Source organism: Nyctereutes procyonoides, unplaced genomic scaffold (genome assembly GCF_905146905.1).
Source record: "Nyctereutes procyonoides isolate TBG_1078 unplaced genomic scaffold, NYPRO_anot_genome, whole genome shotgun sequence".
Taxonomy (NCBI): Eukaryota; Metazoa; Chordata; class Mammalia; order Carnivora; family Canidae; genus Nyctereutes; species Nyctereutes procyonoides.
In genome coordinates this window covers 48,513,083-48,539,907 of record NW_026575043.1, presented here as the reverse complement: position 1 = coordinate 48,539,907, position 26,825 = coordinate 48,513,083, and the positions used below count along the sequence as shown (strand labels likewise).

The 26,825-nt window shown below is 44.2% G+C and overlaps 1 protein-coding gene across 1 annotated transcript in view; it reads left to right on the top strand.

Annotated features, from left to right (window-relative positions):
• CCDC60 (coiled-coil domain containing 60) overlaps nt 1-26,825 on the top strand; it is a 150,581-nt gene that overhangs the window by 104,991 nt on the left and 18,765 nt on the right. The window contains exons 6-9 of the mRNA XM_055323275.1: nt 3,489-3,599; nt 10,997-11,104; nt 20,063-20,153; nt 24,736-24,964. Coding sequence (XP_055179250.1) covers nt 3,489-3,599; nt 10,997-11,104; nt 20,063-20,153; nt 24,736-24,964 — 539 coding nt within the window. The remainder of the gene's footprint in view (nt 1-3,488; nt 3,600-10,996; nt 11,105-20,062; nt 20,154-24,735; nt 24,965-26,825) is intronic.

Sequence of the window (26,825 nt, the reverse complement as noted above, 5' to 3'; positions counted from 1 at the left end):
AGGAGCCTCCTTCTCCCTCTGCCTATGTCTCTAGCTCTCTCTGTTTCTCATGAATAAATAAAATCTTAAAAATAAATTGCTTTCAGCTTAAAACCCTCCAAGGCTGCCATTCCACACAGGATAAAGACCAAAGCCTGAGCAGGGGTCACAAGACTCTGGATGAGTTAGTCCTCTCTTTTTCCCTCTGCCCCAGCCACACACCCTCCCCTACTTTTGCACTTCCACCCCCACTGGAAGGCTCTTCCCCATCCCATTTACCTACTTAATTCCTGTTCAATTTTCAGATTTTAGCTCAATGTTTATTCCAGTTACTGTTGCTGTGAACAATCACTCCAAAACTTTTTTTTAAGATTTTATTTATTTATTCATGAGAGACACAGATAGAGATAGAGAAGCAGAAACATAGATGGAGGGAAAAGCAGGCTCCGTATAGGAAGCCCAATGTGGAACTCGATCCTGGGACTCCAGGATCATGCAGACGTCCAACCACTGAGCCACCCAGGCATCCCCACTCCAAAACTTAAGAACTCAAGACAACAAACATTTATTTCACTAACAAATCTGCAGCTTGAGCCAGGCAAGTAAGGAAGGACTGTCTCTAGCACTACTACTGGGGCAGCTCGAAGGGTCCATTTCCAACAAGGTGAATCCACGTGGGTGGAAACTTGAAGTTGGCTGTCAGCTTGTGAGGTCAGCCAAAGCTGAGTCCCAGCAGCCATGATTCTTCTCCCTATGAGCTTCTTCATAAGCTGCCAGCTTCATCACAGCATAGCTATGGCTGGATGCTAACAGTGAGCATCCCAAGACATGAGAAGAAAAAGCTGCCAGTTCCTGGAGCCTGGGCCCAGAAAGGGGCATCACACCAATTTCTTTTGACATGTTCTATTAGCTCAGTCACTCACAAAACCAAAATTCCAGGGGAAAGGTGCATTTGGCCATCTCTCCCTGGGAAGAGAGTCAAAGAACTTGGGGCATGTGGTTCTGAATTGCCACAACTTCCTCCAAGAAGTATTCTCTGGCTCCCTTTCTGCCAAACTCCCTATTTTATGCTTTCAAAGAATCCTACACTCTTCCACTCAGCCTTATCACAACTGTGTGTTTGGTTACACCCATTTCTGCCCCTAGACTCTATCAGAAGGGAAAGGCTGGGTCTGTCTCATTCATGGCTATGTCCGCAGCCTCCAGCACAGAGATGTTCAATAAATCCAGGTAGACATGAATGAACCAGGGAACCCGTCAATGATTCAATCAATGAAGGTACTTAGACTGAGGCTCAGAAACTAAAAAAGTCCTAAGGGAATGCATATGAAGCATGAAGTAATAAGGCTAATGAGGAGGGAGAAGCCAGGGGTGCATGAGTCTTGGGCAACCCACTGAGAAGCCCACACCACATATAAAGCAGGCAGTGACCTTGCTCTTGGTCCCCGCCTGACTCTTGTAGCCAGAACACGGGCCCAGACAGCTTTCAAGTTTGCAGAGCCAAAACTTTTCCATTTTTATGTTAAATCTCCAAAATTTAAAATACAGACAATTGATCCAATTACACACATGGTAGACTTATTAAAATGTGTCTACATGGGGCACCAGGGTGGCTCAGTGGTTAAGCATCTGCCTTTGGCTCAGGTCGTGATCCCACATTGGCCTCCCTAATGAAGCAGGGAACCTACTTCTCCCTCTGCCTATGTCTCTGCCTCTCTTTCTTTGTCTCTCATGAGTAATAAATAAATATATTTACAAATATATATAAATATATAAATAAGTAAATAAAATCTTTTTAAAAATGTGTCTATGGGCTAGATACAGTCATGGGCAAAAGAATATATACCCTATGACTCAGGTATGCTAGAAAGAAAAAAAAAACTATTTTCTATAACTGAAATGACTTACTCCATGATGGTGGAGAAAAAAAATTAATATGGTATTCAATGTAACTTGTTCTGTTTCATTTTGAAACAGTCTTATTTAGGTAAACATCCAGTGGTTTCAAGGATGAAGTACCTATCTGGGTTATGTCTCTCTTCTCTAAGCAAGCCTCCTCTTCCCCTTGCCCAGATGGTGTCTCTACAGGGCAGAGCACTGGGCTCTGGTTTCCCATGGCAGCCTGCCTGGTGTCCATGGAGGTTATGACTAGTTTTGGCTCATCTTTGGGGGCACACCTGTGCCCGCTTCTACTAAAGTTTGAGATCCCCATATTTCATGGCTGATGTGACCAACCAATTAGACAGCAGTCAGTAGAATTGGATGGAACCTCTTTAAGGAAAGGACCAGAAATAGGAGCCACAAACTCCAGGCAGTTCTTTGGCTGTGTCTCATGCCTTCATTTCCACTTCTCATTGTCCCATGGCCAGGACCCCATGGCCAGGCTGGAGCCATCTTCCTCTCTCAAGCTAGGATTATTGCAATACCCTTAACTGGTCTCCTTGTCTCTGTCCTTGCCCTCCACCCTCATCATGATCATTTTCAAAACAGCAGCCAGAGGATCCTTTCTGAATACAAGTCAGACACATCTTCTCTCAGCTCAAAATCCTTTACTCTCATTTAGAGAAAAGGCCCAAATCCCCACAGTGGTCTGCAAGGCCCCTGTTCTCTCTCTACCCTCTCCCCCTCACTACCTGCTATCTTTGAAACACAGGCCCACCTCAGGACATTTGTACCTGCTGTTCCCTCTATCCAGAATGCACTGCCCAAAGATATCTGAATGACTCACTTCCTTATGTACTGCAGATTTTTTATCAAATGTCACCTTCTCAGTGACACCTCCCCTCATCACCCTATTTAAAATTGCAACTCCCAGCCTTCCCAGCCCTTCCACACACTCTCCCTGATTTTTACTTCCCCAGAGCATGTCTCACTACTTACTATAGCAGGGAAGGGGAGGTTAGCACTCTAGCCCAGGGGCCACATCCAGCCCCTAGGCCGGTTTTATAAATAAGAGGGTTTTAAAAAATATTTTATCCATTTTTTTCAGGAGAGACACATATAGAGGCAGAGACATAGGCAGAGGGAGAAGGGAGGGAGCCTGATGTGAGACTTGATCCCAGGGCTCTGGGATCACGACCTGAGCCAAAGGCAGCTGCTCAACCTAGGTGCCCCTACAAATAATTTTATTGGAACACTGCTATTTACGTATTGTTTCCATATGTCAATGGCGACACAGACTGCATGTCCGACAAAGTCATAAATATTTGCCTGGCCCTTTCAGAAAACATACCCCACCCCTAATATACATTAACATACCATGCCACTTCCCTGTTCATCTTGTTGATTTTCTTTGTCCTTCACTAGAATATGAGGTCCACGAGAGCAAGGGTTTTTATATGAACCGTTCACTGGCTGCATCTAGAAGCCTCATCTCTTGAGCCAGAATTATTGCCTGGTACATAGTAGGTGCCCAATCATATCTGCCAAATAAACTCTGGCAAGAGAAGAGGTGTTTAAAACTGCTGCTCCTTGCTCACTCTGTTTCTCTCTTTCTGCTTCTTCTCCAGCACATACGATGATGATGAGAAGGTAAAGAAGATGGGCACTGGAAATGTACTCCGCCCATTCATCCCCGTGCACAGCTGCATCCTCTCACCCTCGCTACCTGAGGCTCGCGTGTAAGTACTCCCTCCTCTGGCTCGTCTGCTTGCTAGCTTATCCATCGAAACCAAGGTGAAATGCCTCAAGGAGCTAACAATGCATTGGGAAATGTTGAGCTGCTCCTTTGTCCTCCTGAAAGGGACACAGAGCCTAGAGCTGGCAACGCTATTTGACGTGCAAAAATAACAGAAAGCAGACATGGTGCTTTAGAGCTAAGTGGCAAATCAGCTGGGACTGAGTCATTCTGTTCCTTACCAAGCCAGATACTCTAATGTCAAATAGTTTGCAAAGCCTGATAAAATCCGTCTGCAGCCTTCGCGGAGCATGTGCGACAATGTCTCAGCCTGGGCTCAGGGGACATGTTTTCCCCCAAAACTCGAGCTATTTCCCAGAGAAGCACCTGTTGTCTCCTGACCCAAGGCATGAACTCATTGCATGGTGTAATAGGGGCTAATCAACTCTCCAAAGAACACTCTGGTTTCCTCAAACTTTGGCATCTGGTTTCCCTTGTGTCTCTTCCAAAGAATTCCAAACCCAGTGTTTTCTTTTTTGCTAGTTAGCACTTTTCAACTAGAAGATTTCAGACATGAAGATAGAGGCTTTTGACTTTAGGGCAGGGTTTCTCAACCTTGACATTACTGATATTTGGGGATGAATAGTTTTTTGTTGTGAAGGACTGTCCTGTGTATTTTAAGGGATTTGGAAGCATCCCTCCACCCTAGATGCCAGTAGCACCCCCATCCCCAGCTGTGACAACCAAAAATGTTTCCAGACATTGACAAAGGGCCCCTGGGGGCAAAATCATGCCCACCCTCTTCACCTCCCATGTTAAGACTCACTGCTTTAGGACAATGAAAATGGTGCAATGGATTGTCGATTTCTCTGCCTAATGAGTGTCAAATATTTATTAGGTCCCTATGGTGTACAGAGTAATAATGGCATTACTGACTGCTCTATAGGCATATCTCATTCAGTTCTCTCAGCAGCCCTACTGTATAGGTATATTATCCCCTATCTGCAGATGAGAAAGCAGCAATCAGAGAGGTGTGCTCCCTCACCCAAGGTCACAGAGCTCAGCATGTTGCATGTTGCTGAGGGTTTTAAGCCAAGTCTATCTGATTGCACAGCCCAAACGCTCATCCCCACACACTACACAGAAAGTATATCCCAAAGCCTTGCCTTTGAGGAGCTCATGATATATTTGAAGAGCCACATTTCATGTACTTGGAAGAGTAAAACAATGCATCATCATCATCATCATAATCATCATCCTCATCAATATCCCTCCTTAATATGCCAGTTTTTGATTAGCCCACTCCCTACTTTCCTCCTACTCCCCTTTGATTGATATTACGATTGGATTTTTGATAGACTTATTTGTTCAGGGGCATTCAGACTGACAACTTAAACTTGATGTTCTTAAAACATCTCCTTGCAAAAATAGGCTTTGCAATTTCTCAACATGTCCCTTGGAAACACTTGCACTTCTGCCTGTCTCTCCGTGGACAAACCTTTTGAAACCAAACTGTGTAGATCAGCGGTTCTTAAGCTTTCACTTGTATATGAATCCTCCAGGGATGGAGGTGGGGATGATGCCTGGAAAATGTGTATTCCTGGGCCCCACCCCTCAATTCATTTGGTCTGAACAAATTGAGGTTTAAATCAGCCTTGGAAGTAATTGGAGATTTTTCTTATCTTCCTTCAATCCCAGATAAGGAAACTGAAGCCCAGAGAGGGGCAGAACCTGCCAAAATTCTTACAACAGGAATTCTGAACTCCTCACTCCTAAATCAGATCTTTACACAGGTTTGTTAGGTAGGCCAGGATGATGATGACGATGATGATGATGATGATGATCACAGTGATTATTGTTGGTATCTATTATACCCTAGACCAAGGGTCAAAAAAACTTTTTCCTAAAGGGACAGCCAGCAAATATTTTGACTTTGCAGGCCAGATGGTCTGTCTTCCAACAAACTTAACTTTGCCATTGCAGCATAAAAGCTGCAACAAATGGATATGGCAGTATTCCAATAAAGTTTTATTTGCAAATAGATGGTAGCTCCCACTGGCTATAGTTTGCTAATGCTGCCCTTTCTTCTTGGCTGTTAAAAGGTTCTTGCTGCATTTGGTGACTGTATCAGTAATTTATTGCTGTATTACTGAATACCTCACAATGGAGTTGCTTCAAACAATAACCATTTTTTTTTGTTGCTCACAAGTCTACAGGTCAGCTGAGTGGTTGTGCTGGTCTGGATTGGCTTGGCTAATCCGGGCTGGGTTTGTGCATGTGTGTGTGCCCAGATGATGGGTGAGTGCAAGGCTGGCCATCTATGATGGCCTCACTCACAGGTCTGTTGGTTGGCTGGTTGCTCGGGTGACAAGAGTAACTGGGCCACATGTTTCTCATCATGCAACAGGCTAACCAGGGCAGTTGGGAAGGGGTCCAAGAACAGGAGCCTGAGCACCAAAGTCTCTTGAGGTGTAGGCTCAGAATGGACACAAAGACACTTCCACCACATTCTATTGGCCCAGGCATCAAGCCATTCCAGATATAAGGAATGGAGAAAAGATTCTCCCTCTTGATGGGGAAAATGAAAAGTCACATTGCAAAGTGGGTGGATGCAGGGAAGGACGTTTTTGTAATTAGTCTACCCAAAGGCATCAGGGCAGAGCATGCCCGATCAGTTCTCAAATCCTGAGTTGTCACATTAGCCAATATAAATCAGAGCCTGGTCAATCCCTTTTATCCAAGGTAACTGATCCCCAAACTGGCTGAATTTTCTGAATTGACCATATGGAGATCAATTCAGTCATGTCAAGGGAGATTTCATCTTTATCTGTAAAAAGGTGAGGGGGATGGTCTCTAGAAATGAGAAACAGCTCCTCCTCCCCTCTCTGAGATGATGGGCTGCCCTCACAGCCCTCCATAAGCAACAGGAGCAGTGCCTGCAACCTGTCCAAGGCTGTCCTTGGCAGTAGGCATGGTGTGCCTGAAATGGCTTTGTAGGCATTTTCTGATTTCTCTTAGTAAAAGCACGAAACGTTTTCTTCTCCGGTATGTTTTCGCCCACTATTATGCAGGCTGGTATGGCAGTTTCAATAGAGTGAGCTACTCAGGTGTGCTCACCTCAAGTGATGATTTTAGAAGCAGGCTTTGCACACACACCCCTGTTCAGTGTTTTCGTCTATCATGCCACATCCTTAAGAAAATAAACGTCCACTCTTTTAATTCAGTAAAATCCAAAATACTGTGCTATGATCTGACATACAATCATTATGAGAAAATACTGATTTCTACTGAGCATGTTTCTGGATACTTTTTTTCTTTCTTCCCCCCGGCCCTGGTTTATTTTACCATACATTAGATGAACAGGTTCGAGGCACTTTTTTTTTCATTAAGACTATTATTTTTTTAGAGCATTCTTCGGCTCAGAGCAAAAGTGTGTAGAAGATACAGAGATTCCCATTACAACCCCTGCCCCATCTGTGCTCAGTCTCCCTCATGATTCAGCAACCCCCACCAAACGGTGCGGTTGTTACGACCAATAAACCTATGTTGACAACATCATTAAAGTCCATAGTTTACATGAGGGCCTCACTTGGAGTTGTGTGTTCTCTTTGGACAGATGTATAATGACATATATTCACCATCGTAGTGCATCCAGAATATTCTCACTGCCCTAAAGCCCTCTGTGCTCCACCTGTTCATCCCTCCCTCCCCACATGACCCTTAGCAACCACTGACCTTTTTACCATCTCTATAGTTTTGTCTTTTCAAGAATGCATACAGTGGAATCGCAAACTATGTAGCCTTTTTAGATTGGCTTCTTTCACTTAGCGATGTGCATTTAAAGTTCCTCCATGTCTTTTCATGGCTTCATAGCTCATTTCTTTTTAGCACTGAATACTCTATTGTTCTGGGTGTATGTACCACAGATTATTTATCCCTCCACCTACTAAAGGACATCTTGGTTATTTCCACATTTTGGCAATTATGAATAAAGCTGCTATCTGTAAATATCTTGTACAGGTGTTTGTGAGGCACTTTTTATAAATAGAGCCCAGACCCATTGGATGAAACTCTATTCTAGTGAAAAGGAGGGCTCTCCCTGGTAATAAGAAACAACATTAATACCAGAGATAAAGCACAGATTCAGAAACCAGGCTGCCTGGGCTAAGATTCAAGCTCTGCTTATTTGCTGGCTTTTTAAGATTTTGGACAAGTTACAGGGCCTCAGTTTTCTTATCTGCAAAGTGGGAAAACCAATAGTACTTTCCTCACAGGGATGACCTTAGTCAACATGTAGAACACTTAACACAGAGTCTGCTGTCACAGTGTAAATGTTCTGTGGGAAAAATTTACTATTATTATTTTGCTGTTATCACTACTCTTCATTATCTCAGTGGTTCTGCAAATGAGAATTTTGCCGAAGTTATCATCTCCAGAAAATGTCAGATTTGATCCAGTTCCCTACCACCACCTTCGATTCAGAAGCCAGTAACATACTGAGCCTACTCTGTGCCCAGCAGTAACCTGCAGTGGACAAGATTCCGTAGCTTGTGGGCTCCTGGACTAGAGACAAGTAAGCAGGTAGCTACAATAGAGTGAGAACTGGGAATGTAGGGGCAAAGAGATATGCTATAAAGATGGGATGCTTTAGAATGCTTGAAGAGAGCGTAACCCAGACCTGGAGAAATCAAGGAAGGCTTCCTGGTGGAGCTGACATCTGAGCTGGGAGGCAGAGAAGGAGGAGGAAGAGGAACATATATCAGAGCAGAGAACAGTCCCAACCACCTCTTGTCACCCTCACTAACAATTCCTGCCATTTTATAGATGAGGAAAGTGAGGCTCTGGGAAGTTAAGTAATTTGGCCAAGAACACATAGCTAGTAGGTGGCAAAGCTAGGATTTTAACTCAGGCAGTGCAAAGTTGAGAGGAAGGTGAGCCTAAGCAATGGAGTAGAATTTCCCCAGGCTACAGATGACAGAAGAGGGGCCATGTGGAGACTTGAGGCTGGCGAGGTGGATAGAAGTCTCAGGTCTCAGTGTGTTAGTTTGCCATAACAAAATTCTTCAACAGCAGAAATTCACTTTCTCATCATTCCAGAGGCTGGATGGATGTCCAAGATCGAGATGTCAGCAGGGTTGGTTTCTTCTGAGGCCTCCTTCTCCCTGTGTCTCACATGGTCTTTCCTTCTAGCATGGGCACCGTTAATGTCTCTCGTGTATCCAAATTTCCTCTTCTTATAGGAGGAACACCAGTCAGACCGGATTAGAGCCTACCCTAATTAGGGGGCCTCATTTTAACATAATCACCACTTCAAAGGCCTTATCTCCAAATATGGTCTCATTCTGAGGTCCCCAGGGGTTTAGAACTTTCACATATGAATTTTCAGGGGAACACAATTTAGCCCCAACCAGATGGTGTAGTTTGAAGATTTTGAGCAAGAGAGGGATCAAGTCAGGTTTATGCCTGTGTTTGTCACCTGCAGAAATGAATGTGATGCTTGCATGCCCCACATCCCCATCATCATGACCAAGCAGACCCCACCTCACCAATTAACTCCCTTTGCTGATCCCTTACTCCCAGTCTCCACCCTACACAACCCAAAGCCCAGGCTGGTAGGGGCTGTCTACAGTGAAGAGAAGAGGATACATCTCCCTGGGCCTTTTGCAATGTCCTGGGTTATGGTGAGACTAACGTGAGAAGCCAGGCACATGAAACAGCTTGCTGTTGCTCTTGGAGAATTGCTGGACATGGCCCAGTGCTCAGAGTTGCTGAAATGCACCTATGAGGACCACAGTGGTGCTAAGTGGGAAGAGAGACGAGAACTGGAAGGGCTATGGGCTTGCAGGACCTTTATATTAGAAATGAGGGAATAGCAGGTGTTAGAAAAAAATGTATAGGAAGAAAGGAGGAAGGAAGGGTTCCAGTGAAGAAGAAAGAGAGAGCAGCTTACCCTGGTTTTCCTAAGACCTGGTGGGCATAGCCACCTTGGAGGAAGTGAGGGGTGGGGTAGTAGGGGAAGTGCCCCTTCAAGCTGAGAGTAAGGGACACTTCTCAAGCGATTCACCGGGACATGCCTGGGTCAGCAACATCCTTGGGCCCCACCTTCTGAAGTGGGACCTTCCTGGAAGCAGAGAGGGAGGATCCCTTCCTGCCCCTCTGCACATCAGGCCCAGGAATCCTGGGGATTATTCATCAAGATCAACTTCAGAGAAGAGCAATTATACAGGTTCATAATGGAGGCATTTCACCCATTAGTGTAAGAGGAGAGATCATGCAGGGAGGGGGTGGCCGGTCGGCACTCCACCTTGCTTCCAGGAAAAACGCAGGCAGCAGGTTAACCCTCTCCTGACCTCACACCCTGGGCGACCAATGCATCGGCTTTGTCAGCACCTTGGACAGAGCCAGGGCCCGTAAAAGCACAACCTCTGGAGTTAAACAGAGAGGGCTTCAGATCACCAGTCCTAGGAGTATGACCTTGAGCAACTGCCTTAACCTGAGTGCCTCACCTGCAAAGAGGACATACTAACAGTACCCTCCCTATAGGGTTGTTGGGAGCCCTGAATGAGATATTCAGATCCCACTTCTGTCACCAACAAGCTGTGTGACCTATAGCAAAGTGACTATAGTTCTCTGAGCCTCTTTAGACAATGATTCATACCCCCGCAGGTTGTTGGGAGAATGAAATGAAGTGTATAAGGTGCCCTAGTCAATGCCTGGCTCGCTGTAATATGAGATGCCACTCCAAATCAGAAAATACAGGTTAGATATGCTTTTATACAGTGTTTTAGTTACATTTTCAAATAATATGTTCAATGTGGTTTTCTTCAACATCCAGCTACATTTTCTGGCAAATGACCTATAAATTTAAAACAATGGGTCCAACTGTTAGTCTGGGGGGAGGAGGAAGATTACAATAAATCCAGTTTCCTGGTGTTTCCAGCATTCTTTGACATTCTTAGTACATTTATTGTACTTTTATCAGATGAACAAATTGATACTTGTAGAAAACGAATGTTCTTCAACCCACTCATTTGCCTGAGTCAAGACCTCTAGCTGTGAGACCCCTCCATTGTTTCTCCCTTCCTACATGGAAACCGGCATACGGTCATGTTGTGTCAAATCGTGGCTCTGCCACCTGCTAGGTCAGCAACCTGGCACAAGTTCCTTCACTCCTCTGAGCCTCAGATTCCTCATCTGTAACATGGATCCATGAACAGCTCATGAGCCCACTGCAAAGGCTCGATGAGATGAGGAATGGGAAATACCATACCTGAAGCATGGCAATAGCTCACTAACTGGAAACCAGTACAACTGTCTCTGTGGCCATTATTGTGAAGGACGTAGTTCCACAGGATCTCACTGTGCTTCCCCCCGCCCCCCGCCGTCCCTCTGTCTTTGCAGGGAGCCCCTCTTCCGCCAGCTCTGTGCCCTCCATTGGCTTCTGGAGGCCCTGACTATCGACCGCACCCGCCACACCATGAAGCCTGTGATCGCCTGCTGGGATCCAAAGTAGGTCTCAGCCCTTCAACCCACCATAACCAGCAGCAGACTGTGTCATAGGGGAGGGCCTCCTATCTGTTTTTCCCCCCCTTTTGCTATTTTTGGAGGGTGGGTTGCTTTAGGAGTTCTCTGATCCAGACAGGGGTGAGCTTGAAGCCAGGGCATACAGGTTATATAGGCTCAGGAGAGCCAACAGTGTGCATCTCCTCCCAGCAGCTCTCCCCAGCCCCACATTCAGTGACCTCACACTAGATGTTTGGAATCAACCAGCTATGGTGGGAGTATTGACACCACAGGAACTGATCAGCTAGACCAGTACGCCACTGTGTGCCCAGCGAGGTTACTCCCCAGGTCCCTTCATAGACCTTGTCTCCTCAACACTATTCTTTATTTGCTCCTCTTCAGTTTTCTCCTCTCATTTCCTGTCCTCTTCCTTCTCACTTTCTTCTTGCTTTTCTTCTTTCTCTCAAGGTTTGTTTGTTTGAACATATATTGGTGGCTGTTTCTCCACTTGGACCCAATACTCAGTGCTCAGGTCCCTGGAATGGCACATTTTGCTCCAGGCCAAGAAAAATTTTAGGTGTGTCTTCATCAGAGGGGAAGCCTCATGCAAAAGCCCCGAGGCCACTGTTGCAGGAACCACATTGCACACACAAGGTGGAAGGAGGAACAAGCAGGTACATAAGACATTGGTTCCTTATGGAGAGTCATTCTTCTTCCAAGAATGGGGCTAAAAGGAAGGGACCCTGACCTAAGGAACTGGATTTGCTCTGTGAAAATACCATGCTGAGTGAAGTAAAATCATTCCCCTTCCCTCATAGGTGGGAACCTCCCACCCCCACCCTAATAAACTGATATGGCCTCTTTCTCACAGCCCTGCCCAGCCCCCAACTGAATTCAGTCTTCCTTCTCTTCCTGAACCATAATTAATTCCTTCCTCCTGAAAGTGTTTACCACCCTACCCCCTGCCCTAATTCATCCCTTGCACTGGAGCCCAGATAAACTAACATCAACCAGAAACTCCTGCATCTATTGACAGGCTGGTAACTCCAGCTGATTCCACGGTTTGGGTTGGGATGAATTGAAAACTGTAGCTTCCCTTGGTGCTCTGGTTTATAATTTTATTTTTTAAGCAGCAGAAATCTTTTATTTTTAATGGAAACCCCAATAATGTAAAACAAATTTGTCAAAATGGAGCTTCTACACAAAGCAGGAGGTTGGGAGGCCTGGGGACCTGGGGCCCCTCCAACTCTCTCCTATCCCCATCAAGGCACCCCAGTTATTTCCAAATATCTCTGTGGTTCACAGAATTTGTTTGAAAACCAAAGCCTTAACACATTTCCCACATATTATTTATTTTTCCTAGAGGAATCCCTTTTAAAAGTCTGAGGTATGTCCTTCCTCCTTCCAGACCTTTCTATTGCCTTCCCCTTATGAATATATATAGATAAAACCCATCTTTTTTTTTTAACAGAAATGCGATCACACTCTGAATATTGTATATTTTTCTACTTTTTCCCCTTTAAAATATCTTATAGGGCGCCTGGGTAGCTCAGTCAGTTAAGTGTCCAACTCTTGATTTCAGTTCAGATCATGATCTTGGGGTCATGAGATGGAGCCCTGCATCAGGTTCCACACTCAGCAGGGAGTCTGCTTAAGATTCTCTCTCTCTCCTTCTGCCTCTCTCCCCATTTGTGCTCTCTTTATCTTTATAAAATCAATAAATAAATCTTTAAAATAAAAGAAAATATGGACATCTTTCCATAATGGTATGTGCAAAGTTTTCTACATTCTTTTGACAGTTTCCACCATCCTTTACCAGAATACCATCCCTCATAAAGAAGTGGTTATCAATGGTTTATAGTATGGGTGCACCAAAATTTAGATAACCATTTCTCCACTGAGGGACACTAAGGTTGTTCTCAAGTGTTTGCCATTTCAAACAGTAGTGCATGGAACATCCTTGCACATATGTTTTGTACCCAGTTGAAATATTTCTGTTGGCTAGATTCTGAGAAGTGGAATTTCTGGGTCAAGGCAACATCTAATTTTTTTCAGTTGATTGCTTAGATTTAAAAAAAAAGTCCTTCAGCCAGTGAACTTCTAATAGCATTTCATCTCCCCAAGCTACCAGCAGCCACTTTTGTCTCCAACATTTGAGCATCCATTCTCCCAAACTGAGGCAAGACTATAATGTAGGATTTGGATTGAGAAGATAAAAAGAAGCATCTTTATTTCTTTTGCTTGGTTTTAGAAATGTGCCAAGACAATGTGACCAAAAATTGTTACCTGTGGTAAAAAAAAAAAAAAAAAAAAAAAAAAAAAAAAAGACATAGTGGTCACATTGGGAGTAGTGGAGGTTCTACCCATGACTTGCTAGGCAGAGTTCCATCAGGGATCCATAGATATCCAGCTCTATCAGAGCAGAATATAGACCAGAACTTCAACCTGACAGAAAAATGCATCCAGAAATATTCCCATGGGAAGTCAGAGTATTTGTTGGGGCTTGTTTTTTCTAGCAAACCATTTGCTCCTGGTGGTGATTTTAGTTTGGCGGTATGCTGATAATGTTTAATAAACATTTCATAAACAGAACAGTTCTCCAAGAAGGAAGAGCCATGATATATAACAATGCCAATTTCCATGGTGGACATAGTCCAGCCATGGCTCATTTCAGGCTTATCAACATGATGTCATTGGACCTGGGGCTAGGAACAGATGTACATGTTCAGTTCTTGTGAGCCAGCATAAGCCAACTCCAGCACACCATTTTGATTTTTTTTTAAATATATAAATCTAGGGGTGGGGGCTGGGCAGAGGCTTAGGTTTCCTAGAAAGTGACAAAAAGCATCTTTTTAGTTAGCATGAAAGGAGAAGGATGTCTTGTCTTTAATGTCTAATATTTATGATGTTTCATCCTGATGCCATAATTCAAATTTCTCTAAATCTTCAAATGCATTTTTTAAAGCCCAGAGGAATTGAGAGTGAGTAAGAGCAAGGGCTTTAGCATCAGATGGACTGGATGAGTCCAGGCTCTGCCACTTAATAGCTATGTGACCTTGGTCACTTAACATCTCTGGGCTTTGGTTTCTTCATCCATCATATAGGCTCCTGCCTCAGAAGAGTTATTGTGAGCATCAAGAAGATAAAGAACATAGAGCACTTAGCCCAGTGACTGAGAGCACTGTGAGGGTTCACTGAACGGTAGTTATTCAAGATTAAAATCCCCATTTCAAAGAGCAGTTGGCTCTATGATTATCAATGCCATTGAGACTTAAGGCAGGGAAAGAAAGAAATTTCTGAGCAGAGTTTTACCAACAGATGAGATCCATGTTCACTGGGAAAAACGGACAGGAAAAAAGCTAAGCAAGGTCAACCAAAATTTGGTTGCAAAGATAAACAATCCAAGGAATGACTCTAAAAGAGAATTCCCAAATCTTCAGTTCTCCTGACGGTGCTTTCTTTTCTGAGTTTCCATCATCAAGCAGCCAGCATCTCCTGCTACTCAAGCATCTGAAACACTAAACATGAGCTCCGACAACTATGCATTTTCCAAAAGGAAACATCCATCATCGGGGATCTGTAGATCCCAGAGTTTTTTCTTCTACTAGGCATGATGATGGCTGCAGATCCAACCTACCCCCTTATGGATTTTATAACAAGAAAGTAGAGGTGGTTCAATATCTCAACATGGGCTTCCTACAGGCAGCAAAATTTTACTAACTGCCAGCTAGCATACTGCAAGCAGAAGACGATCTTTGTTAATTGCAGGAAGATCCCATATTTGGCTAGAACAGGTGGATGGTTGGGTGAATGGACAGATGACAGATTTTAGGGTGTCATTAGGAGATGCCTCTGAGTCTGTGCTTTACTTGGGGTGGGGAGGGAGGCCTTCCCCATTTCATCATGTGGCAATTCAAACACATTATCATTTCCCAGCATCCTCTTGAATCCCACAGCTAGCAAGGAGAGTTTATTTCAATTGACAAGATAATCGGGTCCATGAGGGAGCAGAAACTGAGCTTTCAATAACAAGTGTCCTAATTATCCTTTTCTGAAAGATGCAAGCCTCTGTTTCAGCAAAGTAAGACTTATTATATATATAAAGGCACCCAAGTCTTTATCCAAACCTTTGGGACTAGTTAGGTTTCAGAATTGCTTTCTTTTTTTTCTTTTTTTTTGGCATTTTAGAAAGGAAATATGGGGCATACACCATAGAAAACAACCCCCAGAGAGGACGGGGCAGCAGACTATCATTCAACACAGTATTCCTGCAGAAAAAAAAAAAAAAGAAGGAATATTTACACTAAGTGCACCATAAAGATAAATAACAGTCATCCATAGCCCCCCATCAGTTCAGGTCATGTTTTGCCGTCAAATAAGTTATTAAAATTTTTTCTGGTTTTCAATACCCTTTGGATTTTGGAATTTGATAAGGGGTTATGAACTTGTATTGGTATTTTTTTTAAGAGATTAACTTTCCAAGGAGTGACTAGAAATGAATGGGCCGTTATAAGAGAAGCAGACAAGGTGACGTGTGAGCAAGCACTACAAACCTTTGTGCCACTTCTCATCCCTAATTCCACTCACTCCCAGCCCCTGCTGCCATCTTCCCTAGTTCCCATGAGAAAGAATGGGACAGACCCCTGGGCAGCCAGGAGAGGAAAGAATTCCTGCAGTTGAGCCTCATTCTAACAAAAGAGTAAACTGAGGCACAGAAAACTTAAGTAACTTGCTGAGAATTGCATAGCCAGTAAAAGCTAAATCAGAATTGGAATTCAGGTAGCCCAGCTGCAAAGCACGTGTGCTTAACCACTAGATGATGGTTGCCTCTGTTCCTAGCAAAAGCCCAAAAGTCTTCAATTAATTTAGGGTACAATCTGGTGTCGGAAAAACAAAAAGAAAAACTCATCACAAAGTAATATTTGCCAGGGGACCCCAGGATACAAAAAAGGACTGTAACTTACCAAGATAGTACGATATGTACATATAGAATTTCCTTTTAAAAAGCAACAGAAGAGGCCATTGTATACTTACTGCGTTCATATTTAACTTAATATATGGGAACCAAATCTCCATATCAAAACCTCTTTCAGGGATCCCTGGGTGGCGCAGTGGTTTGGTGCCTGCCTTTGGCCCAGGGCGCAATCCTGGAGACCCGGGATCGAATCCCATGTCGGGCTCCCGGTGCATGGAGCCTGCTTCCCGGTGCATGGAGCCTGCTTCTCCCTCTCCCTCTGCCTATGTCTCTGCCTCTCTCTCTCTCTCTCTGTGACTATCATAAATAAATAAAATTTAAAAAAAACATTTAAAAAAAAACCTCTTTCAATGGCTGTGGAGTTTATTGTCATATTTAACCAATTCCTGTAGGAACTTTAATTTGCCAGATTTCAGTCTTGGGGTGGGGGGAATGCAGCATCATTTCAAACAACACGCAAAATAGCAGTCATTATATTTAAGCTGGGTTTTGCCCCTGTCATGTGCACCCCTCACCCTGGAAACTCTCATTTTCCTTAAACCTGTTTTTTTTCAGGCATTACTGGGGATACAGCAGTGAAGGGAACAGACACCATCCTTGTTCTCTGGAGCTTTGGGTTCCGGGGGATGTGGGGGGAGTGGCAGATAGTAGACATGCAGTCATCAAGATGCTTTGAGATAGCACCAAGCACTGTGAAGCAATTGAGGGGGTGATACAACAGTGGCAGGTGTGGGGTGACTTTTATGTCAGACCGTCCGGGAAAGATGCAAGAGGTGACATGTGAGTGAAATCTCTGAATCTACCCACTCTCTCTGCATTGATTTAATTGCATCATGCCTCCATGGCTTTACTCAAAAGGACATCGCTGCAGGAGTGAGGGATCCTGGCAGGATGATCACAGCACCTGTCAGGAGGGAGGCAATTGGCCAGGGAGCTCCTGGGAGCTCTGCTCTCTGTCCCCTCCCTGGTGCACCATCACGGGCTACCTCTGTCCTCCACACTCAGTCACGGACACATGAACGCATTCCAAACCAGCCGACAGACTTTCCACTCTTGAGAACAGGTGTTTTGCCCCAAATAAGGATTTGCCAAGAAAGAGGGAAGTATTGGAGAAGATGACTCTGAGTGCTCCTGGGCACAGACTATTTCAAGCAATTCGCCAGGAACAAAAAAATGTGCTTGGCAGGTACAGTTCAATGAGATGCAACGGTGCTCTGCTTTCGTCCCTTGACTTCTAGCAACTAGGATCCTCCTCCCCACCCCTGCCCCAAAGTTTCAGCAGGGGAAAAAATGGTCTGAGAGTCACTTCCCCACGGTTCTGCCCTCGTTCCTTGTCCCCCACCATCAGCCCCTCCTCCAAGCCACACTAAGCTCTCTGTGTTCAGTTCTCTGTACAAGGCACCCTGTCAAGCCCTTAACAGGCCCGGCTGCATCCTCACACCAAGCCTCTGACATAACTAATATTATTCCTGCCATTTTACAGATGTGGGCACCGAGGCTCCGAGAGCCTAAGTAACTTACACAAACACACACCTAGAAAGCAGCAGTGCAGGCAGGGGACTCCAACATCCAGTCCACTCGATTCTCTCAGCCCCCTGTGGACCAAGAAACTCAGGTGGTTTATTTCTCTTCCTGCCCCTATCTGAGTTTCCTTTTTGGCTTATTTGCTAGTGAGAATGAAACATCAGAGAAGGGTCTAACCAGGCCCTTTCTTTATCAGTGGCTTTGCGTGGGCAAGGGTGCAGGGCTTTTTTTTTTTTTTTTTTTTTTTAGATCTCTGGGAGCTTTGCTGTATTTTTAGCTCATTTACCTGCTGCCTCATGTCGCAATAGATTTCAGGTCATCTTGGAAGTCAGTGTTAACAGAAAACTTCCATCTCTCCAATCGGGCTTGAATATTTAAGATTTTGAAAGCTTGGTTGGGACCAGATTTAATTTTAAAAGGGGAAAGGGGTTGCTTTTGAACTTCAAGAAGAAGGCTGCAGGCACAGCAGGAGCTGAGTTAGCAAAGGGAAGAAGCCTAAAAACCCTGTGGTCTTGAAAGAAATGCTCCAAAGCAGAACCTCTAAAGCTTCCAGTTGGCGAGCCTTAAATCAGACTTCAAAAGCGCCGCTAGTTTAAATATTGTTTATAGGACTGGTGTGTTGCTATTCCTTCCCCTGGCTGGATTTTAAATATTCCCTAATTTGATTACTCGGGGGAGAAGCAGGCAGAACAAACGTTAAATGAGCTTCACTGTTAATTATTCAGAGGGCTTTTTATTGTGTAATCAAACATAAAGTCTTACAAAAAGCTTGGAGGCGGAGTCTCACCCCGCCCTCCCCAGCCCGACTTCCACCCTGGCACCTGTATGTGTTGCTTGCATTGTGGCTGTGGGCTGGTAGATGCTCAGCAAAGTCCTGCCATCAAAGAGTGCACGCCCTCCTCTAGGTCTCGGCTGGTAAAAGCCTCTGATTCTGCTACCTAGAGCCCTGTGCCATGAGAAGCCAGTCTTAGGCAAGTTAGAGCTTGACCACCTTTTACCACCTGCTGAGTATCTCCCACTCCTCCACCAGCAGCCCCTGATAAGTCTAGACCCCTGTCAATGCCTCCCCTCATCAACCTGATCTGGCCATCTCATTCCCTCAAGTCCCTGCTCTGTGCCAAATGATTTTAAGAGTCCCAACCATCCAAAATCCTTTCTGCAGAGAAAAAGGAGATAAAGAAAGGGATAGATGGATGGATCAATCGATTGACCGATAGGTAGGTAGAGGGAGTTGAAAGAGCACACACTGAGTCTTTTTCTGCTTATCAGCAAGATCCACTGCCCTGTAGCCCCAAGTTCAAAATCCAAAAGGCTCTGAAAATTCAATTTTTCTATAACTCATTTAGCAGCAAAACTTGACATATGAATCAAACCAATTTGGTGGCAAAATTTGACCTGAAGCTAATTACGATCTTTATCCCACCTGGTGTAAATATTCATATATATCAGTACAGGAATAAGGAATATTAATGTGTTTGGTTACAGGGTGCTGGCCCTGAATCCACTGGAGGGATTATGTTAACATATGGTATATGCAGCATATATCCTTCCCCAAATCCCTACATGGTAACACATCTGGTCCCACGGGTTTAGATGAGGGATGATAGGCATGTCACCCACAAAATCTGCTGGAGGTTCAGTCTCATAGTGAGAAGGTTCCCAACCCAAGAAGGGAGGGATCTAGGTTTTAGGGGATTTGAAGTTTAACTAATTGGGGGAGGGAAGCACTTTAAGAAAAAGAATATAAAATTACAACAGAAAATCAGGTACAGGGTTCCCAGAAGAACCCATTCAAGTGAGGGTCGTTTGTTTCACTGTAAATCTGCATCTGGGTGAGTGACTTGAGCTTTCCCCTCCCCACCTCCCCCAGTTTGTTTTCTCATCTGTAAAGGGATGACAAAATCACATGATTTTGTGGAGATGATTCAGTGAGAATGCACGAAAGCATCTTGCATGTAAGCATCTTATAGACTTTTGCTCCACACACTCCAAACCAGTGATTTTTTATTGTGCAACCTACCCCACAAGCTCTCCCCAGTCCCACCCAGTAATCCTCTCTGTGTTACTTGGGATAGGATTGTTAGGCAGCAGAGCAGGCAAAGATTCACAAACGAACACGCTTTTCAGTTTACTCCCAGAAGTAACTGCCCTGGAGTAGACTTGCCCTGGAGTCTAAGAGAGGACCCAATCCAAAAGGCAAATAGATGCAGAACACACACAAATACATTCCACCTCCCTCACCCCCACCTTGTAAGCAGTGGTCTCTCCTAACCTCAATTTTCACTGACAAGACCCAGTTACAGAAAACTGTCCCTCTCACTTTTTCACACATACAGGGGGTGGGGAAAAAAAAACATAACAGAGAACAGCCACCATCCATCATCTATTTATTGCATTTCCTAAAAGAACTTGTAGTAAAACGAGGCTCTGGGAATGGAAAACTCATTAAGCTGTTTCTCACTCAGGGACCCGGGTGGAAGCAAGACTACAATAAAGAAAATCAATAAGGACAAGTCCATAGAACAGAAGTGGGAGCACTTCGTCACAGCGCCTAAGGTAACTGTCGGCACGTGCACGACGCTACCGCCCAACTACTGGCCCCAACTTGTGTCAGAGGCGTTTTTTTGCTGGTCTCTTCTCTGATGGGATTTTTTTTTCCAGTTGGTTCTCTGAGTGAAGGGAAGTCAGAACCACATGCTGTTGGATGGTTTTTGTGAATTTTAATTAAAATGGTCATCTGGGGATTATAGGAGAAATGACATTTGGCTGGACAACACTTCACGGGGAAGGGGAGGGATGGCTGCAGAGCTGCTCAATAAGATGTCACCAGAAGAAGATGGACTTACCTCACTCCACGGTTTTAATCAATAACAGTCATTTCTCTCTCTCTCTCTGTCTGTCTCTCTCTCTCTCTCTCAAACTCAACCAGAAAATAAGAAGTGGGTGATTCAACAGATAGGGTGTTCTATGAACTAGAATGCACATTTCGTACAAAGAGAACATCAAGAGATCTATTCTTTTCACTCAGAACTATTTCCAGCCCCAGACTTCCTGGATTCATCTACCCAACAAGCACCATAAAATAATAATGACAAGAGGTCATGTTTAGGGGCACCTGGGTGGCTCAGTTGGTTAAGCGCCTGCCTTTCACTAAGGTCATGATCCCAGGGTCCTGAGATCGAGCCCTGAGTAGGGCTCTCTGCCTAACAGGAGTCTGCTTCTCCTCCTTCTGCTTCCCCCCTCCCTCTGTGCTCTCTCTCTCTCAAATATATTTTTTAAATGAGGTCATGTTTAGATAGGCAAAAGTAGTTGAAAGAGCAGTTTGCTGTACCTGTGCTCTTACCCACAACAGGAGTATAATGCTCGTCCCTGCTGACCTCACAACATTAGTAAAGAACCTCAAGAAACAACACTTTGAAGATGTTAAAATGCTGAGCATTATTGTGGTTACATAATTTTTAGAAGCCACTTTTTAACATAATTGTAATGGGCCAGGTTCTATGCTAAGGAAGTGCTTTGGATCTATTAGCCAGCTCTGCCTTCCTACTAACCCCAGGAGGCACTATCCTAATCACCAGTTGGGAAAGGAGGAAGTTGGGGCTCAGAGAGGTTAAGTGATTTGTATAAGGTTGCACAGCTGGGTAATGGCAGAGCCAATAGTTAAAACCTGGGTCTGCTCATTAAACAGTGAGTTTGTCGAATGCATGTTCTCCATGGTGTCCCAATTATAATTGCCCTCACGAAGAGTTTCACCATTTTCTTGCTCTTTCATCAGGGTGTGCCTAGATCTGAGAAATGCCTCTTTTTTTGACACAGAAAGTTGCTATGGAGATATTGTGTGCATCTGTCTCCAGAGATGCATAGAAAAAAGCAGCAGGAGCCACAAACCTTTAAAAAAAAAAAGTCCTTCAGGAATTTTCATAACAAAAATCGAAAGAGGGGACAGTGAATCACCACACTGGAACTCACATAAAATTGAATTCTCCAGGAAGCTTGCAGATCAAACTCTGGGCTGAAGTGTGGTACACTCTGATGAAGGGGGAGCACTAGATGAGAGTCAGGAGACCTAGCTTAGCCACTGTGACCCAGTTCACTATGTGGCTTCAGACAAGTCATCTTCTCTCTCCCGACTTCAGTTTCTGAACCTGCAAAGTGAGCACTTTGAGAGGCTCCAATCAACTCCCCACAGCAACTGGTATTCTTCTGTCTGTTTAGGGCTTGTCAATGCCAAGACAGTGTTCATAAGAGCCAGGCCAACCAAGTAAATTAAAAAAAAAAAATCAATTTGGGTCTAATGCAGCAGGGAGTGGTGAGGTCTGTGGCAAGTGGGGGAACGACTGCTCAGCCGAAGGGAAGAACCCCTGCCCAGCTTTTGCCATTTTGCCATGCGAGTATGGGAGTCCAGGGCTTATCATTCGCAAGAGAGACCAATAACCGAGGTTGTTATATATAAATCTCCCCAATTTGTAAAATTCTGGGCAGTTAATCATGTCTCCCCATGGGCCACCACTTTGAAACCATTGTTTCTAAAAAAGTGTAAGGAATCATTCAGGGAAATCTTTTCCTTTGTTGCCAAAAAAGCAGTCCCTACTCAGGTGGAACACAGCAGCTGGTTAACACTGCTCCTGAGTGAAATATAAAAAATAGAGAATAAGCATTTGGGGGTTTAAGTCAATTCAGACAGAGTCAGTTCAATAAAGGGCAAGCAAGATGCTAAAACTGCCTGTCACATCGTCCCCCCCCCCCCCACATTTTATTTTTCCGCCACTCTCAATTAATCAGAAGTGTCAGTCCTCCACTTTGGATTTCCTGGCTGAGGTTGTTAATTGAATTTTAATTAATGGCAACTTTAGGAGCACAAAATGAAATCCTAGCACAAGGAAGACCCACACAGAGCTCTGGGTATAGAAAGCTCTCCTGAGACCATCCCAGTCCATCCTCTTTGTTCTATTGATCAGGAAACTGAAGCAAGATGGTGACTTGCTCAAGGCCCCTCTGAGGAACCCTGGCTCCAAGTCCAGTTCTTATTACAAGACTCCTGAGTGTACTCCTGGGACACAATGTGTCCAGCATTCAAAAATGACATGTATCTGAAGAGTCTGGTTTCCAGAGTCAGGAATTCATATAGTGCCAGAGGAGACCATATGATGCAACTTCTACATGTATTGTCCCTAGCTGCAATGTTGGGACAAAGGGAACACTGTATTGAGCTCCTGATTTATTGGAGAGAACATGCCAACTTTGGGCATTTGCTTTTTCTTTATCACAGTCATTCTGTAGCCCACATGCCCCCATGTGGATCTGGGTAAACACACCCTCTCCTTCCCCTGTGCAACAAGGAAACCCCTCTCCAATTCCAGAGGACCGAAGTTCTACCTACAGTTACAGCCCCACATGATAACCAATCAAAAAACTACTTGTAGGGGTGCCTGGGTGGCTCAGTTCGTTAAGCATCTGACTTTGGCTCAGATCATGATCTCAGGGTCCCGAGATCGAGCCCTAGGTTGAGCTCATTGGAGAGTCTGCTCTCTCTCCCTCTGCCCCTCCCCCTGCTTGTGCTCACTCTCTCTCAAATAAAATAAAAAATATTTTAAAACAAATAAACAAAAAACCCCACTTCTGACCACATTCAGTGGATTCCATAATATGAATCCTGCTGGAGACAACTTTTTGCACCTTGATAGTTATTTATTAAATGTAATAATACCGGGCAGCCCCGGTGGCTCAGTGGTTTAGTGCTGCCTTCGGCCCAGGGTGTGGTCCTGGAGACCCGGGATCGAGTCCCACGTCGGGCTCCCTGCATGGAGCCTGCTTCTCTCTCTCTCTCTCTCTCTCCTCTCTCTCTCTGTATCTTTAATAAATAAAAATTCTTTTAAAAAAATAAATGTTGGTGTGGCCTCTGGTCCTATCTCTTCTCCCTACCTGCTTTCTGAGGGTATCAAATACTATGAGTTTGATTGAAAGGTGACATCAGTCTGCCTTGCAAGAGCTTTCCTTTTAAATGTTCTCAAATAAAATTGTTGCCATTAATTGAATGTAAACTATAGTCCAAGGCACAATTGAGCTCTTACTCTGGAGCAGCTGAGGACCTACTCTGCCCCACTGCAAACCTGGTATTTTAAAAGTTATAAAGAATCATCAGCATGGGATCAAGGGCATTTTCAATGTGCAAAGTAGAAACCCTCTGGAAGATCAGGATCATGAGTTAAATGAAGACATGACTGCACAGTACATTCTGAAGTGATACCAATCATGGGAGAGGGTGGTATACACACACACACACACACACACACACACACACACACATCCTCTCTGACTCCTTTCCTCTCAAAAGTCCACATTCTCCTTACAGGACTTTATCTACCCCTTACTACTTTCTAGGACTTGTCATCTACATCCTTCCATCTGCCACAACCATCACAACCATGGCTCCTCTTCCCACCAAAGAGTGCTGCCCCATCAGACAAATCTTCTTCCCCCATATTCCATCACCTGAATGTCAGGTCTAGAATTTCCTCCATCTTGTACTCTTCAGGAGACCCCAATAAACACAAATTGTCATGCTTTGAAGGCCTGGTGTCAACTTGGTGAACAAGAAGCTGATCTATACAGTTTGGGGTCAAACCAAGAGGTAGGGAAAGAAATGAGACCTATCCTCTCACATTTTAAAAATCAACTCCAATTATTATTACAAAAGAATAGTCAAAAACGCTTCTAGTCCCTGGTAACATCATTGAAATACAGTTTGGCCTCCTGTGGTGATGACTTAGGCAAACACAGTGCTCACTGAATAGAGTAAGTCCCGTCACGTTTGCTTCAAATAGTAAGGAGTTTAAATTATATCAATCTGTGACAGAAGGTCACCCCAGACCCAGAACATGTGTCATGTTGTTTAGGAAGAGCCAAAAGAAATTCACATTCAGAGCCAGGTTTTTTTTTTTTTTTCTTATTTATTTTCCTTCCCTCCCTCCCTCCCTCCTCTCCTTCCCTGTCTCCTTTCTTCCCTCTTTCCTTTAGTCATCTCTCTCTCTTCTCCCCTCTCCCTTCTATCCACCCTCCTTCCTCCTCTCCTTCCTTTAATCATTCTGTCCTCCCTCCCTTCTTTCTGAAATCTCTCTTTCTTCTCTCTTTCCTTCAGACCAAGAAACCTCCTGTACTACGTGTCACCAGCGGCAAACCAAGCTGGCGCGGTTGCACACTCAGTCTGTCTCGGACCAGTGGGGGATCATCCCCCCAGAGCAGCATGGTCTCCATGAACCCTGGCTCAGATGAACTCCTGAGTGTGATCACCCAGGCAACAGGCAGCAAGGACATTGAGGACAATGATTCCTTTTCAACCAAGCCTGACGAAGAACTTCTCCATATCAGTAAGTCCTACCTGAGATCTGACCAATCTGCCTTGACTCTTTGCTTCAAAGCCAGACATCAAGAACCCCTCCTGCTCCATCTCCAGCCTTACTCAGTTAAAGGAGACACAGGGGTCCCCTAGCCCTGTTCAATTTCCTTGGTCTCATTTGCTTTCCCCCAGTGAAGATCAGAAATATACTTTATAACTTAGATTACTCTGAGCAATTTCTCTTGGAGAGACAGCTCATGGTCATCGATTGCTCTTTTTAAAATGTTAATAATATATTTTATTCAGCCCAACCTACATAAAATATTGCCATTTCAGCATGTAATCAATATAAAATTATTAATGAGATATTTAATATCTTTTTTCACACTAAGTTTTTGAAATTTGGTATTGACTTTTTAAAACAACTTTATGGAGGTATAACTTGCATACCATAAAATTCATTCTTTTTAAGTGTATAATTCAACAACTGTTAAGTCAGTTTACAGAGTTGTGTAATTATCACCACAATCTAATTTTTGAACATTTCAATCGAACCAAAAGAAAACCTTTATCCATTGGTAGTCCCTCTCCTTTGCCACCCCTGGCCCCAGGAAACTGTAAATCTACTTTCTGTCTCTAAGGATTTGTCTTTTCCTAGTATTTTCTATATGGAAGTTGTATCACCCTGTGACACCATCACCCCTGCCCCTGCTCTGGAACAAGCCTTTTCAGTGGTTCCCAATGTGTGGGACACAGGTTCTTCAGAAAATCTCTTAAAAGCTATGGGTCCTCCCCACAGAAGAAAATTTATACACAGTTTTTCATAAGTGTCCCCTCAGTGGTGCCCAAGCTGAGGTCTGCCTTCTTAGCCAGGGCTCTTTCACATACCTAGAATGCCAAGGCTGGGTTGAGCTCAGTTGAGAAGGATTGAGTGTGATACAGATTCAAGGAAGTCAAACAAGAGGTCAAGGTAGACCAGAAAGCCTGATTGAGGCCTGAATCATTGAAACTAAAAATGAGTGAAAGGGCAAAATTCCAGCTAAGTGGTCAGGACTCAGAGCATTATCTACCAATGAGAAAAAAAATCCCACTCTTGTCAACAGGGAGCCATGAAAGGCTCTGCACCCTGAAACACTTTTTTTTTTTTAAGATTCTGTTTATTCATTCATAGAGACACACAGAGAGAGAGGCAGAGACACAGGCAGAGGGATCAGCAGGCTCCATGCAGGGGGCCCGACGTGGGACTCTATCTCGGGTCTCCAGGATCATGCCCTGGGCTGCAGGTGGCACTAAACTGCTGCGCCACCAGGGCTACCCCTGAAACAGTTTTTTGCTGAACATATTATCTAAGATAGAGAGGAACTACATCAACCATCAGTAGACATGTGACTCTTATAGATATCTTGAACTTTCATTCAACATGTATCTATTGATCAGCTACTGAAGACCCTGAGAATTACAGTTTCTCCCCTCCCCAAGCTTACATTTTAAAAGGAAGAAGCAGACCATAAACAAGAAAGCTGCAGATAACAAGGCAGTTGTGTATAATATGTGATCAGAAGATAATAAACGAAGACATGGGCCAGAGAGAGACTGTTGGTGGAAATAGGGCTAGTTTAGCCAGAGTGGTCAAGGAAAGGCTCTCTCAGCTCTGATGTTTAGTATGAGCCCTGAGGATATGAAGCCGAGGAGGGAGGCAGGAGTCAAAGCAGGCATAGCCTTTGTGTAGGGCAAGGTAAGGACTTCACAATGATTCCAAGTACAGCAGGAAGTCTCTGGAAGGTTCTCAATAAAGAAGTAAACAGGGTCTGATTTTCTTTTCAAAGGTGTCTATGTGGTTATTAGTATCACATCCATGCTGTGTCTTTTAACCCTGAAAGCTCTACTCTTAA